This window comes from Piliocolobus tephrosceles, chromosome 6 (assembly GCF_002776525.5).
Source record: "Piliocolobus tephrosceles isolate RC106 chromosome 6, ASM277652v3, whole genome shotgun sequence".
In the NCBI taxonomy this organism is placed as follows: Eukaryota; Metazoa; Chordata; class Mammalia; order Primates; family Cercopithecidae; genus Piliocolobus; species Piliocolobus tephrosceles.
In genome coordinates this window covers 107,387,687-107,413,645 of record NC_045439.1, presented here as the reverse complement: position 1 = coordinate 107,413,645, position 25,959 = coordinate 107,387,687, and the positions used below count along the sequence as shown (strand labels likewise).

General features: G+C 40.6%; 1 protein-coding gene across 7 annotated transcripts in view; it reads right to left on the bottom strand.

Annotated features, from left to right (window-relative positions):
- Positions 1–21,765, bottom strand: part of SLTM (SAFB like transcription modulator) — a 54,980-nt gene extending 33,215 nt beyond the window's left edge. For 2 of the 7 annotated variants that reach the window (XM_023228562.1, XM_023228563.1), the window contains exons 1-5: positions 21,267–21,765; positions 20,213–20,300; positions 4,361–4,425; positions 939–1,136; positions 24–71 (exon numbers count right to left, since the gene is read on the bottom strand). In XM_023228562.1, coding sequence (XP_023084330.1) covers positions 24–71; positions 939–1,136; positions 4,361–4,425; positions 20,213–20,300; positions 21,267–21,428 — 561 coding nt within the window. In that variant the 5' untranslated portion in view covers positions 21,429–21,765. The remainder of the gene's footprint in view (positions 1–23; positions 72–938; positions 1,137–4,360; positions 4,426–20,212; positions 20,301–21,266) is intronic. The other 5 variants (XM_023228564.1, XM_023228566.1, XM_023228565.1 and 2 more) reach the window with 3 other exon arrangements.
- Positions 21,766–25,959: the final 4,194 nt, after the last annotated feature.

Sequence of the window (25,959 nt, the reverse complement as noted above, 5' to 3'; positions counted from 1 at the left end):
CATAGGACTAAATGTAAACTTACTTGGGCTGTTAGAAAGGTATCATCTTCACCTTCTTGAGCTTCAATTTCCTATGTAAAAGGGTATACAATAGCTTTGCTTTACAAAATATCTGGGTAACATGAGAATGCTTTTATGCTTATACCTGATTATCATTTGCCTTGTTTTCTGTATAATGTCTACGATACCATGGGTACTAAATCAATGCTATATTTTATGCCAAAAAAAAAAAATTAGCCATGTCGCTAGAGAATTAGAAACATTTCTCTTGAGCCCCTCATTTATTAGGTAGGTAGAAGGGAAGTGTTTTAAGCATGAATACTAACAGCACTGACTCCTTAACCCACTGACTTTCTTAAAATGTACTAACATACTTCAAAGCAGGACAAACGGTCTATTTCAAAGAAAATATTTGGAAATATTATCTACTTTAAAATTAAACTTTTATAAGTAATTCCCCACCCTTGATATAACCAAAGAAATGTAAATTAAAGTAACCTTTTATACTTGCTAAGGTAGCAGAAAGGGGAAAAAACCCTACCACCGAGTAATGCTGGCAATGCCAGAACGAAATTGGTACATTCATTCATCGTGGAGTAGGGAAAAAGCCTTAAAACTTAAAATGTCCAAAATTAAAGGAGTATATTAGAATTGTAGAAAGCAGTCTAATAAATTACGGGAAAATTATGAAATTATATGTTATATGAAAATACAGAATATCAACTTAACTCTATAACAACTATGTAAAAATATATATTATAAGAAATAAGCAAAAATTTAAAAGGTTGCCTAGGGTGGTAGGATTTTAGATGACTTATAAGTAGCTTTAGTAACACATCTTTTAAAAATTCTGAGACTTCCAAATTGAACTAGAAAAAAGTACTTTTTATTATTTAAAACTTATCTGTGTCATGTTTTAAAAAAAACTGGCTAAAGACCTGACTTTCGATGTCCTCTTTTTCTATATCTTCTATTCCTTCTGCCTCTATTAATTCATGAGCTCTCTTGTTTTCTTCTGCAGAGAGTAACTCCTTGGAATGCACATTTTCTTCTTCATTTTCACCAAATTCTTCAGAGTCCTTTAGTTCATCATTTCCATCTTGCTCATGTGCCTCTTGATTCTCCAATTCACAGTCCTTTTAATGGTAAGAAAATTTGGTACAACTAGAGGCAATGTAGCGTGGGCTATCCACCAAATGTTTTTGGTAATTTACACCTTTAAATGTGTCAAATTTGATCATATTTTAATATTCCCAAAGTTCAATCATTTTACCTTATATATTAACTGTGTCTTCAAAAATAGGTCTAATACCACGATCGTCAAACACGCATCTGAGTTCTCAAATTTCTCACACTAAAATGCACACGAATCGAATTGCTACTAGAGATGCTCTAAATTCCAGTTATTTAATATTTACCAAGCCACCTTCTAGGAGCTGTCCAAAAAATATGGCTTGATTTCTCCGTGTGCCATAGGTTGATTTAACTTCAAAGACTTTGGAAGTCTTATACATTAAAACAAAGTTTACTTCTAATAATAAAGAACACCCAACTGCTGCATCAATGCCTGTTCTTGAAAAATATGCAAATAACTAATTGAAATGTATTTGTTTTGAAATCTACCACTGTGCCAAATGTCAATTAGGAAGGGTAACACAGGTTGGGATTGGGTCTGTTTGTCCTTCAAAGTTTATTGATATATAGTACTTCAGTGAAGACAAAATCAGCAATCTGCTCAATTTCCTCTGATTAAGTGCAGAGAAGGGTGAAAGCAATAAAGGTTCCTTCCTTTTTTCCTGTTCTTATGGTAAATCCAGCAGATTTAAGAAAAGGCTTCTGGGTTAAAAGGTAAAAGAGGCAGAGGCATGACGACTAATCATTCACAGCTAAACTGCGGTGAGGAAACTGAAATTTCTATCGAGAGGTGGGCACAGAAAAGAATATGATTGTTTTGGAATGTGGAGTGCTTGCAGAGCAGGGGATCTCTTGTTTGACCAAACATACTACAGTATGAGTTGGGGGGCGTGAGGGGTTGAAAACGGAGTACATGGCTGTATTATGGCAGAAGTATAGGCGCAAGAAAGATCAAGCGAAGTTACCAAGGAAACTTCACCTATTCTGAGGTGCCAACTTTGACCAATCTCCTCACCTATTCACAGAAGCAATTTCTATACAATTCTGGTATTTAGGCAATAGGTGATATTTAGCAACCATTACTGTATAAATTCCAAAATTATCAACTGTGGGAGATGAGAAAAATACATTCACTTAATTTCTATCAAATACATCACATGTTAATACTTCCAAAAATAAAATGAAGATATCTTTAAACAGAATTTTTAAAAAAGCTCCTAGGGCTGGGCGTGGTGGCTCATGCCTGTAATCCCAGCACTTTAGGAGGCCAAGACGGGTGGGCGGATCATGAGGTCAGGAGTTCGAGGCCGGCCTGGCCAACATGGTGAAATCCCGTCTCTACTAAAAATACAAAAATTAGCCGGGCCTGGTGGCATATGCCTATAATCCCAGCTACTCGGGAGGCTGAGGCAGGAGACTCTCTTGAACCAGGGAGGTGGAGGCTGCAGTGAGCCGAGATTACACTACTGCACTCCAGCCTGGGCAACAGGGCGAGACTCCATCTCAAAAAAACAAACAAACAAAAAGTTCCCTTTTTATTCTAGATGTTATGACCAGGTTTATTTAACAATAACACAAAGGCATCCTTTGTGGCACATATAAGAGACAGTACTATTATTCTTCTGAATAGACGTATATATCTCCTTAGGACATTTCAAATGACTGTAACATTTTTATGTGAAGAGCTAGAAGAAACAAATTTGAAAAGTAAAAGATTTTTTTACTGAGTCACAATGTTTTTACAGTTTATGGATAATGTTTGCTTAATCATACACTTACTGGTGAAGACAACTGGAGAAAAATAGGAAGAAAGGAACAAACCTGATGGAAGATATATAATAAGGGTAACAGAATACCAAAACTTAAAGGCTCAAACACAAGGTGATTACACGCATGCAATCATCAATTTTCATGGATCCCTGGGCAAACAGTTCCTAAAATTATCTGCTTTCAGGGTTAACTCCTCAACAAAACACATTTTGGGGGTGGGGCTGTGTGTGTGTGTGTCTGTGTGTGTGTGCAGTGTGGAGAGTGAAGAGAGCTAGGAGGCAGGAGAGATGGGTGGGTAAATGAACATGAGCTGACTCTATGGTAAAACACACAAACATCAAGAGACATGATGACAATATGGACTAGTTTTACCCAGAAAACAGAATATATGGGGGCACAAATGTACATAATTCAAGAGAAACTATACTCATGAAATAATTCCTGCAAATACCACAACACTTAAGAACTAATAAGCAGATCACTTTTCATTAAAATAATAATAATAAAAAATTTTAAACCCTAACTACAATTACAAACAGCTTGTTCTATAGCTGTAGTATACAGAATTGCCACAACCCCAATTAAAATTACATCCATAATTTTTCTGGCCAGCCAGTTTTGAAATACACTCATTTTTGGCCCCAAAAGGCCTCGCTTATTCATCTTTAAATGGTAAAACAAATTTCTTAATTTGATCTCTCTCTCTCTCTCTTTTTTTTTGAGACGGAGTCTTGCTCTGTTGCCCAGGCTAGAGTGCATTGGCACCATCTTGGCTCACTGCACCCTCCACCTCCTGGGCTCAAGCAATTCTCCTGCCTCAGCCTCTCAAGTAGTGGGGATTACAGGCACATGCCACCACACCTGGCTAATTTCTGTATTTTTAGTAGAGATGGGGTTTTACTATGTTGGCCAGGCTGGTCTCGAACTCCTGACCTCAAGTGACACACCCGCCTAGACCTCCCAAAGTGCTGGGATTACAGGCATGAGCCATGGCGCCTGGCCCTTAATTTGATCTTTATCAAGTAGTAACACCTCAGCAATTTTCTCTGTGTATTTTGAGGTCTACATTACTCTAAGTTCTGTAAATATATACAAAAGCTAAATGCAATGGCAGATAAAAAATAAATTACCAATATCCTTCCCTGTGATATCTTGTCCAGGAACTAACATATATATCTATTATCTTGTAGCTATTTCCCTGGTCAGCTTTCTACCTAAAGGCCTGGACAAATTATTATTTTTAGCTTTTGTATCTCATTTAATTAAAGTTATTTACTATATTTCTCAATTATGAGAGTTAATAAGATTGACAATATTATACATTGTCAGTATTATATAGGTCTTTATCTTTAACCTACATACTTCAGTGACCATTCTTCAATACAATGCACAAAATTCATGATGCAAAATACTAGGCTTAAAATAAACATCTTAACCTGAGTAATTAACACTTTACCTTGATAAAAGCATCATCTTCCACAGAAGCATCTCCACTCAACTCGTCTGCTTCATGTTTTTTACCTGTGAAAGAAGGAAAATGGGCTAACAACTGATATTTTATTACTTTAAGAACAAAAAATATTCAGAGTTTACCCTGCAATAGCACTCTCCCCTCCCAAACTATCTAACAAAGCTAATGCCAACTGCTTATAAACCACCTGGTCAGAGCTGTTCCAAACAAAAAAAGCTTTCTTATGTCATGCTGTTTGAAATACACTGTGCATATAATCCTACACATGAACCCATCAGCTTAACTGATTTGACATATATGGTGCATTTTTCTTTACACCAGTTGAATTTTCTATCCTCAATTATCTGAGAAGTTGTGATATCTTTCAATGGCAATCTACTGACTATATATACACAGACACCTGATAGCTAAGTACAAGATCTGTACCTCCCACAAAGCCTTTCCTATGTTCTTCTCTTCAACAAGCATTCTCTGAAATAAAAATTCTCACACTTTAATCTTCATCTTACAATCCATCAGGTGATTGATGACATATTGCCTTGTACTCTGTCTCTAGCACACCCTGCCTCTTCATAGAGAAGAAATTCCTTAAATACAGTGACTACTTTTATGCTAACTATTTATTTATACAAAAGCCTAAATATAAAGAGTGCTGGCCACTTAACATAATAACTGATTTAAAGCATGCAGAAATTACTGCAAAGTGAAAACTGTTAATAGCTTTCAGACAAACTACAGACCTTCTTTGCCCATCTTCCAAACTTTGCAAACTGGTAGTTAGAATTTTTTTTTTTTTTTTAAGAATAATTATTTATTCTTGAGACAGAGTCTTACTCTATTGCCTAGGCTGGAGTGCAGTGGCACAATCTCGGCTCACTATAACCTCCCCCTCCTGGGTTCAAGAGATTCTCCTACCTCAGCCTCCCAAGTAGCTGGAATTACAGGCACAAGGCACCATGCCTGGCTAATTTTTTATTTTTAGTAGAGACAGATGGAGTTTCACCACGTTGGCCAGGCTGGTTTCGAACTCCTTACCTCAAGTGATCTGCCCACCTCAGCCTCCCAAAGTGCTACGATTACAGGCATTAAGCCATTGCACCCGGCTGGTAGTTGGAACTTTAAAAACGCTTTCCACATTAAAAAAAAAAAAAAGTTTTCCACAGAGGCAATGCTAAAAGTTTATTGTTTTCAGGCTAGTCCACAAAATCCTAGTTAAAAATCCTTGGTGTACTAGAAATGTCATTAAAAAACGTATCTTCTGGAACTTTACTTTAAAATTAAAATTTTTTTTCCATTTCTTTTGAAACATGAATGGATGTTCTTTCCTAAGGCCAACAAATGAACTTTTTTCCCTTTGCCTATAACCGGCACAGACAGTGCTACTACCTAGTTCAAGCTTCAGTAATCAGGGTAGAGGTTTAGCTGTTGGGATAAATATTTTAAAAGTTAGTATACCTGCATTTCCCTAGTCTCCTCGGTAGCTCCTGTCATCTACTCCCAATTCTAAGTCATTTCCACGAATGAGTGGTAAAAGGGAAAATGCTATGCTAGTCCTTCCAAGTATGCAAAAAACAAGATTAGGAGTGGGGATTTTTCTTTTACTCCATTAGTAGCTAAAGGCTTGTGAGAACCAAATAAGAAATGAGGTGTGGCGCTTGGTGTTGTGCTAACTTCCTATTTACAATGTTGATGTTTGCATTTTGGGGAAAACAACTTTTTTGGTTTAACTTTCTGGTTTACTATTCCCTTTGTAGATTAATGCTTTGCATATAATTTTATAATTACTGTCATCATTCTCTTTATCACTAAACTTAATTTGTACATGAGAATTTCACATGAAAACAAGGCTATCTGATTACGTTGCCCTAAAGACTAAAATTAGAAGTTACTAAAAGGGCAATCACTAAGAAAAGTCTGTTCAACTGAAAGTATTAATCTATTTAAGAAAGACAAAAAATTAAAGATGTTCTTTTCCTGAAAAAGAAAACTACTAATTTTTTTTTTTTTTTGAGACAGAGTCTTGCTCTGTTGCCCAGGCTGGAGTGCAGTGGCACGATCTCAGCTCACTGCAACCTCTGCCTCCCGAGTTCAAGCGATTCTCCCCTCTCAGCCTCCCAAGTAGCTAGGACTACAGGCACGTGCTACCACGCCCGGCTAATGTTTTATGTTTTTAGTAGAGATGGGGTTTCACCGTGTTAGCCAAGTTAGTCTCGATCTCCTGACCTTAGGTGATCCTCCCACCTCGGCCTCCCAAAGTGCTGGGATAATAGGTGTGAGCCATCATACCCAGCTAATTAAATTATTCTATTACATTTAGGGAAAGTTCCATAATATAAAAACCTTAAAGAGGCTACTTTTGGGGAGAAAAAAAGCTCTTTTAAAATATCAAATCCTGTTGGAGTCAGTGGCTTATGTCTGTAATCCCAGCACTTTGAGAGTCTGAGGTGGGAGAATCGCTTGAGCCCATGAGATGAGACCAGCCCAGGCAACACAGTGAGATCCCTATCTCTTCAAAAAAAAAAAATTTTTTTTTAGACACAGCTGAGTGTGGTGGTGTATGCCGGTAGTCCCAGCTATTCAGGAGGCTGAGGTGGGAGCACTGCTTGAACTCAGGAGGTAGCAGGATTGCTTGAACCCAGGAGGGCAAGGCTGCAGTGAGCTGTCATTATACCAACCACTGCACTCCAGCCTGGGCAAAAGAGCAAGACCCTGTCTCAGAAGCAAAATAAACCAAAACATCAAATCCTCTCCCATACCCACTCACCACCAAACAGCCTACAGAGGAGAACTTTTGGGAGAACTCCTTTAGATCATTTACAAATGCTATTTATTCCTTATAATCACAAAATGCCTTACAATTTGCAAAGCACTTAAAAAAAATTTCAGTTGATTTGTCCAGGCACCCTATGATGGTACATGGGTCCATTATCACAATTTTACAAAACAGAAAATGAGCCTGAGAGGTTAAATACCTTGCCTAAAACTTGAAAATGGTGCTGTCAGATGTGAAGCCAGGATTTCTCGTGACCAATCTTGAATTCCTGCCACTATATTTTATTATGACCTGTATAGAACACATTATTCTAATAAGGAGTGGTGAATTAATTCAATTTAATTATCTTTGAGGCCAGATGCAGTGGCTCATGCCTGTATACCCAACACTCTGGGAGGGAGGGGAGGGCAGATCACTTGAAGCCTGGAGTTCGAGAGCAGCCTGATCAACTAGCAAAACCCCATCTCTACTACAAAATACAAAAAAGTAGCTGGGCATGGTGGTGCATGCCTGTAATCCCAGTTACTCGGGAGGCTGAGGCACTGGGTTCAATCACTTGAAGCAGGGAGGCGGAGGTTGCAGTAAGCTGAGATCGCCCTACTGCACTCATGCCTTAGACACAGAGTGACACTGTCTTAAAAGTAAAATAAATAAATAAGGCCAGGCACAGCAGCTCATGCCTGTAATCTTAGCACTTTGGGAGGCTGAGGTAGGTGGATCACCTGAGGTAAGGAGTTTGAGACCAGCCTGGCCAACCGTGAAACCCCATCTCTACTAAAAATATAAAATTAGCCGGACATGATGGCATATGCCTGTAATCCCAGCTAACCGGGAGGCTGAGGCAGGAGAATCACCTGAACCTGGGAGGTGGAGGCTGCAGTGAGCCAAGATTGCAACACAGCACTCCAGCCTGGGCAACAGAACCAGACTCCGTGTCAAAATAAATAAATAAAAAGAAATGTTCTGGCTGGGCATGGTGGCTCACGCCTGTAATCCCAACACTTTGGGAGGCAGAGGTGGGCAGATCACGTGAGGTCAGGAGTTCGAGACCAGCCTGGCCAACATGGCGAAACCCGTTCTCTACTAAAAACACAAAAATTAGCCGGGAGTGGTGATGGGCACCTGTAATCCCAGCTACTCGGGAGGCTGAGGCAGGAGAATCATTTGAACCCAGGAGGCAGAGGTTGCAGTGAGCCGAGATTGCGCCAGTGCACTCCAGCCTGGGTGACAGAACAAGACTCCATCTCAAAAAAAATACAAAATAAAAACTTTTTTAAATAAAGGTATTATATTTGAAATGGCAGTCCTCAGCATAATGACAAATTACATACTATGCACACTCTATCGAATTTCACTTCTTTTAGTAAAAACAGGAAAATCAAATTATACTTCAGCAACAAAAACAGCAGTCATTACTACTGAAGTGGCATCTATGGTCCAGGTACTAGGATAAATTCTTCATATGCATGTATGTACTTGTATTTTAAAATTTTATCCTCACAACTACTCTGAAACAATTATGCCCCTTTTACAAAAGAGAAACTAAGTCTGAAAAATTAGATTACAAAGCTAGTAAGTGGCAGTGCTTCAATTTAAACACAGCCCAATTTCCATTCCTCAAAACCATTAGATCTTTGAGGAACTACAATATGCCAGTTGTTTAAAATATTATCTCTGGCCAGGCGCGGTGGCTCAAGCCTGTAATCCCAGCACTTTGGGAGGCCGAGATGGGCGGATCACGAGGTCAGGAGATCGAGACCATCCTGGCTAACACGGTGAAACCCCGTCTCTACACAAACTAGCCGGGCGAGGTGGTGGGCGCCTGTAGTCCCAGCTACTCGGGAGGCTGAGGCAGGAGAATGGCGTAAACCCGGGAGGCGGAGCTTGCAGTGAGCTGAGATCCGGCCACTGCACTCCAGTCCGGGCGACAGAGCGAGACTCCGCCTCAAAAAAAAAAAAATATATATATATATATATATATATATATAAAATCTCTGTTAGTGTAAACAGAAGCTCCAAAATCCACATGTATGAAATTTTGAAATGTGAGACTCACTTGCCCGATGACTATGACACACAGGCAACAAGAGGCAGCGCTGGGGTATGTAAAAATGGTCTAACTTTGCTGTCCCATACTGTTTCCATCAGCTATTAAAGTACAATCACACTGGACATTTAATGTTTCAGCTTGTAATCTTAAAAGCCATTAGGACAAGATTGTCAAACTGACGAAACTGGAGTAACAACCTGACAGATACGTAATATTCAAGAAAATTGAAATTTCACATTAGCTTTGGACTGCTTTCATAATTTGTAACTTTTGGCTTGTTTTACACATAGTAAATTAGAAACTATATGGTAACTTCTTTCCTTTTTTTTTTTTTTTTTGAGACAGGCTCTCACTCTGTCATGCAGGCTGAAGTGCAGTGGCATGATCTCCACTCACTGCAACCTCTGCCTCCCAGGTTCAAGCAATTCTCATGCCTCAGCCTCACAAGGAGCTGGGATTACGGGTGCATGCCACCACGCCCAGCTAATTTTTGTATTTTTAGTAAAGACAGGGTTTCAGCATGTTGACCAGGCTGGTCTCGAACTCCTGACACCAGTCGACTATATTGTAATTTCTTATTTTGTGAAAAAACACTTTCCCCCTCCATACAAAATATAACTCATTTTAAAAAGCTATAATGTTGCCAGGGGAGGTGGCTCACGCCTGTAATCTCAGCACTTTGGGAGGTCGAGATGGGCGGATCACTTGAGGTCAGGAGTTTGAGACTAGCCTGGCCAACATGGTGAAACCCTATCTCTACTAAAAACACAAAAAAGTAGCCAGGTGTGGTAGCTCATGGTTGTAATCCCAGCTTTTTGGAAGGCTGAGGCCTCCCAAAAGCTAGAATCGCTTGAACCCGGGAGGTGGAGGTTGCAGTGAGCCGAGATCATGCCACTGCACTCCAGTCTGGGTGACAAGAGCAAAACTCTGCCTCAAAAAAAAAAAAAAAAGGCTATAATGTTTATCAGCCAGCTCAGAACCTAGTACAACAGTATATATATGTATATCATATACAGAATATGTATAATACAATGTGTATATAATATATATGTACAATATATTATATATCACATTAATATATAACTATATATTATATACATATAACATATTATACATATAACATATAAATATATACATATATAAAGTAAATATAAAAATATATAATATAAAACCAGCCGATATTCAAGCATTATATCTTTTCTTTTTTCTTTTTTTCTGAGATGGAGTCTGACTCTGTCATCCAGGCTGGAGTGCAGTGGTGTGATCATGGCTCACTGCCACCTCCATCTCCTGGGTTCGAGCGATTCTCCCACTTCAGCCTCCCAAGTAGCTGGGATTACAGGCACATGCCGCCACCACATCCAGCTAATTTTTGTATTTTTAGTAGAGACGGGGTTTCACCAAATTGGCCAGGCTGGTCTTGAACTCCTGACCTGAGGTGAGTAGCCCGCCTCAGCCTCCCAAAGTGCTGGGATTACAGGGGTGAGTCACTGTACCCAGCTGCATTATATATTTTCTGACTGATAATGGAGTAAGTCCTATGCTGGACACTAATGGAAAACAGGTCGGGCATGGTAGCTTAAACTTGTAATCTCAAACCCTTTGGGAGGCCAAGACATTGGCCTCCATCAGGTAAAGGCATCATTACCTGAGGTCAGAAGTTCGAGACTAGCATGGACAACACGGTGGAGTCCCATATCTACAAAAAAACACACAAACTGGCCAGGTGTGGTTGTGTGCACCTGCCATCCCAGCTACTAGGTGGGCTGATGTGGGAGGATCCCTCAAGCCCAGGAGGTCAAGAATGCAGTGAGCCAAGATTGCGCCGCCACTCCATTTCAATTTGGGTGACAGAGCGAGACTTCTCAAAAATAAACAAATAGATAAATAATCTCTAGAAGTTAAAAATAAGAAAACAAGGTCTGGATTTCTATTTGGCCCAGCTGGGAGAAAGGGAGGACATGGCAGTTCAACTAACTTCGTGTATAACCCCATCCTGTCAGTACATCCTGTCACTACATCTGCAGGTCCCTAACTTTTGTAATATCAAACATGAGAAAGAATTTTAAAGACCAAATCGCCCTTAAATTCCAACAAGCAGCACTATCTTCAGCACATTTTTGTACAGTCAAGTAACCATTTATATCTGTCCCATTTAAACCTTTGCTATCAAAGCTCCTGCAGCAAATCAACTAAACAGTTTCACCTCTTTTGTCCTACAAGGAATCTAGCAACTGCCACAAAACTGTGAAAGTGGCATGACCAGGATGAAGGAACTAACTGAAAGTATAAGGCAGATTGAAGCCAAACTTTTCTTTTTTTTTTTTGGATACACTGTCTCGCTCTTCTTGCCCAGACTGGAGTGCAGTGCAGTGGCGTGATCTTGGCTCACTGCAACCTCTGCCTTCCGAGTTCAAGCAATTCTCCTGACTCAGCCTCCTGAGTAGCTGGGATTACAGCCTCATCCCACCACACCCAGCTAATTTTTGTATTTTTAATACCGACAGTGTTTCATCACATTGGCCAGGCTGGTCTCGAACTCCTGGCCTCAAGTGATCCACCAGCCTCGGCCTCCCAAGGTGCTGGGATTAGAGGCGTGAGCCACCACGCTCAGCCTGAAGCCAAACTTTGGGCAGTAAACATAATCTGAATAACAAAATAAAAAATGAAAGCAAGATTAACTTATCACATCCTCAACTATCATAGTAAGTAACATGGCTATTTTGAAATTACAAAAAAAAAAAAAAACCTAAAATATTATTTGCATGATTTTAGGGTCTAAAGTAAAATGGCAAAGTAAAAATGTATATACAAGAGAAAGACAAGACTATAAACATTTATGCAGCATAAATTTGTACAGGTCCAAAAATTCTTAATGAAACCCTCTGAGATATGTTCCAGAATTCACAATTTTCAGATTTTAGAAGAGTAAAATGTTGCATATACTATGTACTAAGTTAAACCTCCCAGTGGCTTCTGGAACAGTATTTCACATTCACAGAAACATTTTGTGCAATGAAATGTATACAGATTCACATCAAATGGGATAAATTAAGACTATAAGTAACTTTTGCCACCAAACTTAAGAAAAAACTTTCAGTTTTCAGAACTTTCTGTATTTGAGAATTCTGAATAAAGAATTTTGGATCATAAATTGGCTGATTCTCCTCCAAAGGCAAATTGGTCTTTATAAGGGTTTGCAATTTTCTTTTTCCTCCAAAGGCAAACTGGTCCTTATAAAGGTTTGCAATTTTCCTTTTTAAGTACCTCCCAAACAAAAACAAATCCCACTTAATAATGAGTTTTTTTTCTTTGAGACAAGGTCTCGCTCTATCGCCCAGGCTGGACTGCAGTGGCAGTCATGGTTCACTGCAGCTTCAACCTCCTGGGTCCAAGCAATCTTCCTGCCTTGGCCTCCCAAAGTGCTGGGATTACAGGCGTGAGCCACTGCGCCTAGCCTAAGGAAATTTTAAAATCATTTTGCCAAAATACTTTATGGCTCAGTAACTTTTCCCCTTAAACATCCACATGAGCTACGATAAGCTTAAAAAAAGAAAAAGCTTAGTTATAAAATTTCTGCTGGAAGGGAGAGGAAGATTAAGAAGATATGCCAAACGGGAATGTTTCCAACAACAACCTCTCCCCAGTTGCGTGGAATATCTTAAAACAATCACAGGCCATGCCTTGTATTGTTTGCAAGTGTTTTAACTTCTCTTCTATTAAACTGACATTTTACTAATAAAATCATTTTTCTGAAAGGCCTTGTACATTGTCTTAAACACAACAGTCATACAATACGTCATTTTGGGTTTTTTGTTTTTGTGGCAGGGTCTTACTCTATTGCCCAGGCTGGAGTGCAGTGGTGCAATCTCGGCTCACTGCAACCTCTGCATCCTGGGTTCAAGTGACTCTCCTGCCTCAGCCTCCTGAGTAGGTAGCCCAACACCACGCCCAGCTAGTTTTTGTATTTTTAGTAGAGATGGGGTTTCACCAGGTTGGCCATGCTGGTCTCGAACTTCTGACCTCAAGTGATCCACCCGCCTCGGCCTCCCAAAGTGCTGGGATTACAAGTGTGAGCCATCCCACCTGGCCCAATAGGTCACTTTGAAAAATTACTACAAAGATAATTTCCATTCATTGTAATAAACCTTGAATATGCCAAAGGTATATTTTTCAAATCTCTTACATTTGTTATCTAAAGATGAACAGAATAAACACTTCTGGCACACTCCTTCAGGCAGTTGTGCCTACAAACATAAGACTGTCAAAGGTAATTTAACTGGGTTCTTAATCAGTTACCTTTCTACTCTACCAGTAAAAAGAAAATAGTGCTGCCTAACTCAGCACTGTTGTGAGAATCAAATAAAGCAATGCAGAAGTTTTTCGAAAACTGAAAAGTATATAAAACAATCTAGAAACTGAGTAGCACAGAGATGAATAAAAATGATGCTAATTTTCAAGCTTTAGATTAGTCAGTAGTTCTTAACTCTAGGTGTACATAAGAATCACCTGGGGAGCTTTTAGAACATACATACTGATGCCTGGGCCCCCAACATAACAACCCAAACCAACTCTATGGGGAGTGAAAGCCTGCTTTCTGTATTTTTTAAAACTCAAATGACTAATGCAGGTGCAGATCATGAGCCACAAAGTGAATCTATCTATAGAAGCTGTTAAGAAGAATACAGACAGAAGGTTATTGTTTTGACTCTCCAGACTACAGAAATATTTAAATTCTATCTACCTTCAACAAAACACCATGTATGGTGTGAATCTATTTTAGTTGTTAAAAAGGGAGGAAAAAAAAAACCCTTAAACATAAACCTCCTGTAAGTACTTGCGCACATACCTACACAACTTAGATCAACGTGTGGTAATATGAAATGTGCTTTATGTGGTTGATTACTGTATTAGATTGAAACAATTTTCAGAAAGCTTCACAGAGTAAACACGTACTTGATTATAAATATTATGTATGTATATCATATGTAAAATGTTATGTATGATAAATTCAGGGTGGTGGGATTATGGGTAATCTTCACTTTCTACTTTTCTGGATTACCTATTTTTTTTTTTGAGACAGAGTCTTGCTCCGTCACCCAGGCTGGAGTGCAGTGGCACCATTTTTGGCTCACTGCAACTTCCTCCTCCCAGGTTCAAGTGATTCTCCTGCCTCAGCCTCCGAAGTAGCTGGGATTATAGGCACATGCCACCACACCCGGCTAATTTTTGTATTTTTAGTAGAGAGGGGGTTTCACCATGTTGGCCAGGCTGGTCTCAAACTCCTGACCTAGTGGTCTGCCCGCCTGGGCCTCCCAAACAGCTGGGATTACAGGTGTGAGCCATCGTGCCTGGTCAAATGTAGGGTTTAATGGCTCTGATAAAAGGGCTAATTTTGTGAAATGAAAATGACATATACAATCTCTGAGGTTGGACAATATTCCAGCAAAGGTTCAGAGGCTTTTCAGCACAGCATCAATGTGGTAAAGAATAAAAGGACGATGTAATGATTTATGTGTACTAAAGTAAGTATACTTTACATATCAATGTGTAAGGAGAAGCCATTAGTGCTCTTGAGAGGCACCTTAAAAAAAAAGATAAAAACGATTAATCCCTGATGTACCTGCTTCTTACAAAGAAATATGCAATTAAAATAGGCACCAAAAAAGATATTTCTATTTTTTTTTTTTTGAGACCAAGTTTTGCTCCTGTTGCCCAAGCTGGAGTGCAATGGTGCAATCTCAGCTCACTGCAACTTCTGCTCCTGGGTTCAAGAGATTCTCCTGCCTTGGCCTCCCCAGTAGCTGGGATTACAGCCACATGCCCAGCTAATTTTTTGTATTTTTAGTAAAAACGGAGTTTCACCATGTTAGCCAGTCTGGTCTCAAACTCCTGACATTGGGTGATCCACCCGCCTCAGCCTCCCAAAGTGCTGGGATTACAGGCGTAAGCCATGGAACCCGGCCCAAAAGAGATATTTCTAAAAGCAGTTAAGAAAGCCCCAAAAAGGCCCTCAGTATTCACTCAACAAATATTTTTTGAGCAGTTATTATGTGCCATGCTCTACACTAGGCATTACAGACAGAGAGGCGAATGAAAAACTATGTCCCAGCCTTCACAGAGCTTTCAGCCTTTCGGGTGCCTAAGAAATATCTGTAACAATTATATGCCCAAAGTCTTCCTCAATGCCACAGTTCTGATTAAAGTGTCTCTTAATATCTGAACATACTACAGCTAGAGGTAAAAAAAAGCTAATTACAGTACACTATGTTACTGTGTTCTATGAAATGTGCTTTATATGGCTGATTACTACATTTAATCGACATAAGTTTTAGAAAGCTTTACAGAGTAAACATGTAATTATAAATACGTAGTCTGTGGTATTTTCCACAAAAAATTAGTAGATGTTTGGCCAAACCTATAACCTCAAAATATACTTGTTTCTATAGGAGAAAAATCAGCTTTTACACAGCATTTTTAGTCTTTTTGAAGTTGACAGGTATTGCAATTAAGTTTTCACGTCAGTAAGTACGGCAGTACACACATTCTAAATCCTGTACTGATTAACCACATCACTTTTGCTGAAGTTAATTGGTGACTTTAAAGGTTGAAAATCTAAAAGAACAGGATATGCCAGTGTCAGGTAAACCAAAAGTCTTTAAATCTATAATCTCTAAAACAACCTAATGAGAAGTTAGCTCTACCTGTTTAACTACTTTTTAAACACACACCCAATTAATATAACCATAAACTTCAATGGGTGAAGATTTCTTCTAAGTTACCTATTTAAAAGTTCATAACAGAGTGTGAAAAGACTCAGGAAAGCCATTCTAAACTACAAACATCCACTCTATTTACTACATGTAAAGGAATTTTATAAATGTCAGAGCCCACTGTAACATTATCAACATTGTTTGTGCTTGTAATAGCTGCATTTAAAAAGTATTCTAGGAGAAACTTAAAAATGTAGGTTCCTTTCCCTCTAACCTCTCTAAATATAATCATTTTAACATACCTTTTAAAAAGTTACCCTATAGTTATTTTATAAGAGATAACCTTAATGTTTCACCAAAGTATTTTTTCCATACCCAGGAAGCTTCTCTCGTCATTTAACTTTTAATCACTACCTTAATATTGTCATAAGAATGATTTCTTTTCCTGACAAGCTATTATATATTATGTCTTGCTGATGTCTACATAATTACCTCTAAGTAATCCCCTTCTTGGCACTTTTCGTTTTCTAGTAATTTGTGCTGAAGAAAAACTATACTGATTTCCTATGAGCTTACCTGTTGCTTCCTTAAACATCATTTTAGTTAAACAGAAGGAATTTTCTTCTCATTTTTGGCTATATAAGTATTAAATTTCAGAACTAAAAGAGCCTTATAGGTGAACCAGTAAAATTTCCAGTTTTACAAAAGATAAAACAGGCTCACTGAAGGAAAACTGGCATAACCAAGACGAAATTATTTTCAAGGTAGATACCAGTAAGTAAAGCAAGATCTGGCAAAAAGAACTGAATGTAGTAATTCAGCAACTTGACTGAAAAACTGACATCAGTCAGGCATGGTGGCTTACTTTGGGAGGCCGAGGTGGGAGGATTACCTGAGGTCGGGAGTTGGAGACCAGCCTGACCAACATGGAGAAACCTGTCTCTACTAAAAATACAAAATTAGCTGGGCGTGGTGGCGCATGTCTGTAATCCCAGCTACTCGGGAGGCTGAGGCAGGAGAATCACTTGAACCCGGGAGGCAGAGGTTGCAGTGAGCGAAGACTGCATCATTGCACTCCAGCCTGGGCGACAAGAGCGAAACTCCATCTCAAAAAAAAAAAAAAAGAAAAACTGACATCACATTAAAACAATATTTAATATATCCTTGGTTTTAAAATCTGTTCATTATTGATATTTTAATAAGTTTCCCTATACAAATTTGTTTTCTAAAAGTTATTACTTAAACATCTTAATTCTTTTTTAAAATAGAGATAGGGTCTCACTATGTTGCTCAGGCTGGTCTTGAACTCCTGGTCTCAAGCGATCCCCCCACCTTGGCCTTTTGGGATTATAGGCATGAGCCACTGCGCCTGGCCTAAAATAATTTTATCACTGTGTAAACTGGCAGAGAAAACATCTCAAAGGCTAGAACTGAGTTGGTATGACGCATTTAAGCAAAACTGTCTCTAAAGATGATCAGTAGCGCTTGGAATTTGAGATGAGCATTCTTTAATAAGTAAACTGGGTTAAAAATCTCTCATACTAAAAATAATAAAAATAAAATAATTGAATCAATAAGCATCTTTATTGTAAATTAATTCAAACTATGTTTGGAGGTGGAGATTTACATTATATTCTTTGTAATTCACAGGATTTTCATAACAATGATAGCCGGAATTCAAGAAGACTAGAGCTTTTTGTCATGCAACTCTTAGAATGAGGCCTGCTACAGACAAATGATTAAACGTTACAACTTTTTTTTTTTTTTTTTGAGATGCACTCCTGCTCTATTGCTCATGCTGGAGTGCAGTGGTGTGACCTCGGCTCAATGTAATCTCCGCCTCCTGGGTTCAAGCGATTCTCCTGTCTCAGCCTCCCAAGCAGCTGGGACTACAGACCATGCCACCACGCCCAGATATATATATATTTTTTGTATTTTTAGTAGAGATGGGGTTTCACCATGCTGGCCAGGCTGCTCTTGAACTCCTGACCATAGGTGCTCCACCTGCCTTGGCCTCCCAAAGTGCTGGGATTACAGGCATGAGCCATTGCGCCAGGCCCCCAAATGTTACAACTTCTAACTGAATACCTTAAGACTTCTTAACATCAGAGTTATGGAATAAAGTTCAAGTATAACCCATACAAAGAAAAAAATTAACAAACATACCGATAAAAATAAATAATGTTTACTTATTTAAAATGTTGTGGTGGCACGTGCCTGTAGCCCCAGCTACCAGGGAGGCTAAGGTGGGAGGGATCACTTAAGCCCAGGAGTTTGAGGCTGCAAAGAGCTATGATGGCACCACTGCACTCTAGCCTGGGCAACAGAGCAATACCCTATTAAAAAATACATATATACACACACACCCCTATATATACATACCTATTTACTTACATATCATATATATGATATATATCTATATGTCATAAAATATATTGAAAAAATCCTTAAAATTTTATATTGCTGAAACTATTTCTAATGGTGAGATAAATGATGTTCCTAGTCAAAACTGAAAAAGGGGCCAGGCACGGTGGCTCATGCCTGTAATCCCAGCACTTTGGGAGGCCAAGGCAGGCGGATCACCTGAGGTCGGGAGTTCGAGACCAGCCTGACCAACATGGAGAAACCCTGTCTCTACTAAAAATACAAAATTAGCCGAGTGTGGTGGCACTTGCCTGTAATCCCAGCTACTATGGAGGCTGAGGCAGGAGAACCGCTTGAACCTGGCAGGCGGAGGTTGCAGTGAGCCAAGATCGTGCCATTGCACTCCAGCCTGGGCAACAAGAGCAAAACTCCGTCCCCCACAAAAAAAAAAACGAAACTAAAAAAAAAAAAAAAAACTGAAAAAGGGATATACACAGAAATTAAAAGTAGATGAGAACGGAATAAATCATGTTTATTTTCAATGCTAAAATAATAGTCAACTCAAACAACCTGGGACTATGACTAAGCACAGCATGCTAGGTAAAAGATATGAATCAAAACCACTACAAGACACATGGTTAACTCCTGATATACTTATTTCTGAATTTTTATCATTTTCCATTTTGAAATAGCCTCTGGTTTGTTAGCAGTCTTCTCAGGACAAGCTTCTCTAAACACAGGAAAATGTATCTCTCAAAGTGATACACTGAGTCAGAGTTATCTTAAAAGCTACCTTTAAGATAACTTGTTTACTTCTCTAAACTACATCTTCACCTCTCCCAGGGAATGCTTCTTAGCCCTTTTCAATTTCCTTTGGCACAAACAGGGGACTTTCCTAACCTAGGAAGACTCAAACTAGTGAGTCGTCCTCATCTCTCATGCCCAGGTGTGCTTAAGATCAAAATTTAATATTCCCTTATTTTCAAGATTAATCCATTCATTTTATTTTAGTTGCGATCATTCAGTCGTTGGGAGTAACATGTGGATCACTTAAAGCAGTAAAGAAAATTAGATTACAAAAAATGCAGCCGCTGTCCATGAGAAACTCTACATGAAAATTGTAGGTAAGGACCAGAATACAGATATATCATGTCCATCCTCTGCCACTGTCCTTATAGGAGGGAGAAATTTGCAGTTATTCAAGTAAAGGTTTCACTCACCAAGAAGCTTTAAAAAATACCTAAGCTCCATTCATACTGCAAAATGTTCATTTAAAACACTTTTAGCTAGTCACTAAATCATTATATCCTGGAAATAAATATATTCTGCTCTAGCTTAAAAGTTACAAAATAAGAATCTTTAACATCCCTACAATTTAAACCTTTTTAAAGCTAATTAATCATGGATTTTTCCCTCTACCTTGTTAGTACGATTGGTGAGGTCTTTTTGAATTTCACTAAAAATTAGGAGGTATAATGGCATAAATGCAAATTAAGTTCACCAAGTCAAACAAAGTACTAAACATAAAGGTTATAGAATTTTAATGTACTAAAGAAAACAGCAAGGAGGCAAGGTGAAAGATTTGGTAGGAATTCCATCAATACTCTGCCAATTGTGGGGCAAGGTAGACATGTGTTAAACTGTATTTTATTCAGGTCTTCACACTATGAACCATCATCACACAACTTGACTTTGTAATTTTTTTCGGAAGCAATAAAGAACTGTTCTCACTTTCTAATCAGCTTCAGCCGAATCTTAAGGGCTACAAGTTACCCAAAGCCTGGCAACAGTAACTTTTCTTCCTTGACCCAAGAAGGCAGAGTGCCAGAGGGAAATAGCAAAGAGTAGCACTATATAAACAGGGCAAGTGGCACAAGAGCAGAGTCAAGTTATATAACCAAAATATATTTTAAAATATGTTCATAACTCGTAACAACCTTTGCCTTTAGTTGGTTTCTTGTTTGGAGTATCAGTTGAAACAGTTAATTCAATATTATCTGGATCGCCTCCTTCCTCTTCAATAGCCTACATTAGAAAGAGAAGTTAATATGCTACACAATCTATCTAAACTTATTTTATAAAAACGAAATGAAAAAAAATTTAGCAAACCTCAAGCCTCAAGACATTAGAATTGCCAGTTATTTCATAAACCGACTTCAAAAATGAGCAATTAAACTACACGAAAGAGTGAGAGAAACTTTCAGGGGGAAAAAATCATTAGGTATCAAAATCGCAAGGAGTTTTAAATTCTACCACGTAAAGATAATTAAATATCACATCATACTGGCCAAAAATCTAAATATGTTATATTGCAGAAAAGTTGCTAGCTACTAAAGTAAATAACTAAAAAGAGTTTTCCTAGTTTCTGTAATGCAAACTTACTGCTACTCTACTACAATTCCAACGCTCACTCAAACCAGAAAGCTAATGAGGAATGAAAAAGTAATTATTGCGCTGATGCAAAAACTAAAAGCCTAGTGGGAAACAAAAACTCTCTCTGTCACCCACCCATCAACTCCCACTACCAATTCCCCCTCAAAATGGGGAAGAAACGGTTGGGCACAATTAAACGGTAACTTCGCAGAAGTCACCAAAGTAACCATTCCCTCTGAGGCCAAGAAATGTACACGCTCACCATGGCTAAAGGCTGGAGACCGAGCGCCTCCCAGGTCTTCACGATCGCCCTTGGGAGGCCGCGCCGGTCGGCCGCAACCCTCGCAGGCTGGCGGGGACGTCCCGGGGAGGCGGAGGCGCGCTGCGCTGCGGTGGCCGGTCCCTCGCAGGCCCGGCCCGGCTCGGGGCGCGGGGGCAGGGGCACCGCGGAAGGGTCCCCGTCCTCCACGCTCGCGGGAGCCGCCCCGGTTCTCCCTACCATGCTGCCCCGCAGGTCCCAGCTGCTGCGGGCGGCCTGAGGCTGCGGCGGAAGCGGGGCGCCGAGGCGCGGCCTAAGCTCCCCTTTCCCGGTCCTTCCCAGTCCTCGCCGGGCCTCACCTGCTTGAGTCGGGAGATGAGCACGGTCTTGACTCCGGTGATGTCTAAGTTCCGCCGCTTCAGCTCGGACTTCAGATCGATGACCCGCAGATCGGTGATCTTTTTACCTTCCGCCTGACCCGAGGCGGCCGAGGCTGCCACCGCACCGGTAGCGGCAGCCATCTTAGAAGAGCAGCGCGCTGCCGAGGCAGCGAGTGGGCTGCAGGGCGGCGGCAGCAGCTCCAACTTCCACCCAGGCCTCGGCGGCCGCCGGCGCCGCACAGCGCTGCGCACAATGAGCCGCTGGCCCCTCCCCCGGTCCGCCACCCTAGCGCAACCTGCAGCAGCAGCCAGCACCCGGATGACGGCCGCGCGTGCGCATTGGCTCAGGGACGGGCAGCGGCGCGTACGGTCCGGCCCGCCGCGGACACTTGGGCGGTGTGCTCGGTTGTGTGTAGGTCAGGCACGTCGTACCGCAGCAACGTCTGCCGCGCCGCCGTTCCCTCGTCGCTTCGTTAGCCATTTTCTTGCAACTCCTGACCCTTCAGCAACAACGATGTGTAGGCACTGAATGACAGTGCGCGCGTTACTCAACACAAACCGAGAAGGCGCGTGCGCGCGCTGAACCTCTCAGGGAAATACTTTATCAGTTCTGCTGAATAGTCGAAAAATTGTCGCCGGTGTGCACCAAGGAACTAGGTTTCCCGAGTTCCATTCAAAAGACCTCAAAGCAATTCTAGGACTGTTAATGCAAAGAATAGAAAGGCCTGGCTTTTGACACATGCCTCATTGGCTGTTTCAGGAGAAAATATCATCGCCCTGCTGATGGCAGCTTAGTTTATTCTAGGGCTGCCCCTGCTCACTTGAAAACAGGAAAACTTCTTTCGTGTTGGCCTCAGGTTTGCTGTCCTCCCCGATAGACGTGATGGCTCCACACGAAATTGTTCAATGAATGGGAAAAGTAGTTTATAAGTACTTGTTGCCGTTATCATATACTGTGTTCACTATTTTGCCCCCCAAAATTTGGGATTCCGAGAACAGTAACCATCTTCTTATGAAGGATCGGCCTGTAGAAGTGAGTACCTATTTGTAATTTTACTTTGTATTATTCATTATCAAAGTGTAAGCACTGATAGAATAAAACGATTCTATAAATTCCATATGGTGAGCATGATGCACAATTAACTATAATGTGTTTCCTGGTTTTACAATTTAAATTCCTGAGATCTGACTCACTTTAGGTTACTTTGTCTGATTGGCTCAAAAAGAGGAAGACTGGACGTTATAAAAGAATACCTGACATTAGGGTAGTTCTTTACAATTTATAAGGCACTTTGACATACAGTAACCCCCTTAATCCTTCCCAACTCTGTGAGGTAAATCTCCGTGAGGCTTACAGAGATTAAATGACTTGGCCATGTTCACACAGCTGGTATGTGGCAGAGCTGCGCTCAAATCCCAGCCTCCTGATTCCAAATCCAGCTCTGTCTCTGCTACAGTATTGGTTTCACAGTAATAGAAGTTTAGAATGCAAAGATTCCTGAGAAATCTCCTGGCCCATCACTTGAGGTCAGGAGTTCAAAACCAAACTGGCCAAGAGAAAAAACCCATTCTCTACAAAAAATACAAAAATTAGCCGGGTGTGGTGGTGGGCACCTGTAATCCCAGCTACTCGGGAGACTGAGGCAGGAGGATCACTTGAACCCGGGAGGTAGGTGTTGCAGTGAGATCCGGTCACTGCACTCCAGCCTGGGCAACAGAGGCTGGCAACCCTGTCTAAAAAAAAAAAAAAAGCCTGGCGCGGTGGCTCAAGCCTGTAATCCTAGCACTTTGGGAGGCCGAGACGGGCGGATCACAAGGTCAGGAGATCGAGACCATCCTGGCTAACACGGTGAGACCCCGCCTCTACTAAAAAAATACAAAAAACTAGCCGGGCGACTTGGTGGGCGCCTGCAGTCCCAGCTACTCGAGAGGCTGAGGCAGGAGAATGGCATAAACCCGGGAGGCGGAGCTTGCAGTGAGCTGAGATCCGGTCACTGCACTCCAGCCTGGGCGACAGAGCGAGACTCCGTCTCAAAAAAAGCTGGGTGCTGTGGCTCAAGCCTGTAATCGCTGCACTTTGGGAGGCCGAGGCGGGTGGATCACTAGAGGTCAGGAGTTGAAGACCAGCCTGGCCAACATGGTGAAACCCCGTCTCTACTAAAAATACAAAAAATTAGCCGGGCGTGGTGGCACGTGCCTGTAATCCCAGCTACTTGGGAGGCTGAGGCAGAAGAATCGCTTGAACCCAGGAGGTGGAGGTTGCAGTGAGCTGAGATCACGCCGTTGCACTCCAGCCTGGGCAACAGAGGTAGACTCTGTCTCAAAAAAAAAAAAAAAAAAGAAAGAAAAAAGAAAAAAAAAATGTTCTGACCCAGTCCTCAAGATTGTAAGAGATTTACCTAGGGACTTATAGCTACACTCTCTCTTGTTTTTGTTTTTGTTTTTATTTTTTTGAGACAGGGTCTCACTGTGTCACCCAGATTGGAGGGCAGTGGTGTAATCATGGCTCACCGCAGCCTCAATCTCCCAGGCTCAAGTGATCCTCCCACCTCAGCCTCCTGAATAGCTAGACTATAGGCCCCTGCCACCCCACCTGGCTAATTTTTATATTTTTTGTAGAGATAGGGTGTCACCACATTGTTGCCCAGTGTGGTCTGGAACTCCTGGGCTCAAGCAATCCTTTCTCCTCAGCCTCTCAAATGGCATGCCAGCACAATCAGCTAATTTTTCTTTTTTCTTTTCTTTTCTTTCTTTCTTTCTTTTTTTTTTTTTTTTTTTTTTGTAGAGACAGGGTCTCACTATGTTGCCCAGGCTGGCCTCAAATTCCTGAGCTTAAGCTCTCCTCCTGCCTCAGCCTCCCAAAGTGCTGGGATTACAGGCGTGAGCCATCACACCTAGCCCAAATAGGGTTTTAAACTTTTCCTACCTTGAAACATCTTCTTTTGACTCAGCTATTTCCTATTGGCAATAGTTATATTATTGTGTACTTATCTTAATGAAAAGTGCATAGCTTATATTAAATAGTGATGGGGAGATAAATCATATAGATGTCTCTCTGAAGATAAGGAAGATGTTTGACAAAACATTTTGAAACTTTTTAAAACATCAAAACCATAAAAGAAATAACAAGATAATGAGAAATTGCTGGGCCAAAATTTGAGAGAAGGCTGAAATCTAGAGAGAGGAGACCACTATTTGGAGTAAAAGAAGTTATTTGCTAATGCTGAAAGGCAGGTGAGAGTTGAGCACCACTTTTGGGTGATTTAAGGGACAAAAGGTGGAGCCCAGAGTCTGCCAAAGGAAGGGGGCCTGATTTGCCATCCCAAACTTAGTTTTTTTGTTGTTATTTTTTGGGGTATTTTTGTTTGTTTGTTTTTTGAGATGGAGCCTTGCTCTCACTCAGGCTGGAGTGTCGTGGCCTAATCTCAGCTCAATGCAACCTCCACCTCCCGGCTTCAAGTGATTCTCCTGCCTCAGCCTCCTGAGCAGCTGGAATTACAGGCATGAGCCACCACACCCAGCTAAATTTTTGTATTTTTGTAGAGATGAGGTTTCACCATGTTGGCCAGCCTGGTCTCATATTCCTGACCTCGCTGGTCTCAAACTCCTGACCTCGAGTACTCTGCCTGCCTCGGCCCCCAAAGTGCTGGGATTACAGGCGTGAGCCACCGCGCCTGGCCCCAAAGTTACTTATGAAACACTAAAGGACTGCTCTCTAGAAGAAAACATGAACTTAGAGTAAGGAAAGCCTTGCATAGACTGCAGCCATCTTGATGTCATGCTAATGTCATGAAATCATGTTCCAAGACGTAACAGTGTCATATTAATGCCACTGCTACCTAGCAGAAGCAAATGTAAATTATCCTTGAAGGGAGATACAACACATTACCTATGTTCACAAATTGCTTTTACAAATATTTTTAAAATTACAGTGTCTAGGCCAGGCACGGTGGCTCACGCCTGTAATCCCAGCACTTTGGGTGGCCGAGGCAGGAGGATCACCTGACATCAGGAGTTCGAGACCAGCCTGGCCAACATGGTGAAACTCCATCTCTACTAAAAATACAAAAAGTAGGCAAGTGTGGTGGCACGTGCCTGTAATTCCAGCTACTGGGGAGGCTGAGACAGGAGAATCGCTTGAACCAGGTGGCAGAGGTTGCAATGAGTTGAGATTGCACCACTGCACTCCAGCCTGGGCAACAGAGTGAGACTGCATCTAAAAAATGAATAAATAAATAAATAAATAAATAAATAAATAAATAAATAATTGAATATCTGCCTCTTAAGACACAGAATAGAGGATTGGAGAAGGAAAAAATTGGAAATATCCAGCACAGAGAGTGAGGGGCAGACAGAATTCAGAGAGAAATCCAAAATAATTGTAATTGAAATTTCAGAAAGAAAAGAGAATGGGGTCAAATCAATCTCTGAAGAGATCATAGATGATAATTTTCTAAAATTTGAGAAACGTATTGATCCATAGATTCAAGAAGTTCAACGAAGCCCAAGTAGGATACATTTTTAAATCATATATGACACATCATAGTGAAACTACAGAAGATGAAAGATAAAATCTTAAAGGAGGCATTGCCTTCATAGGAGCAAATGTAAGATAAATGTTTACTTTTATTTTTTTCTTTTTCTTTTCTTTTTTTTTTTTTTTTTTTTAGAC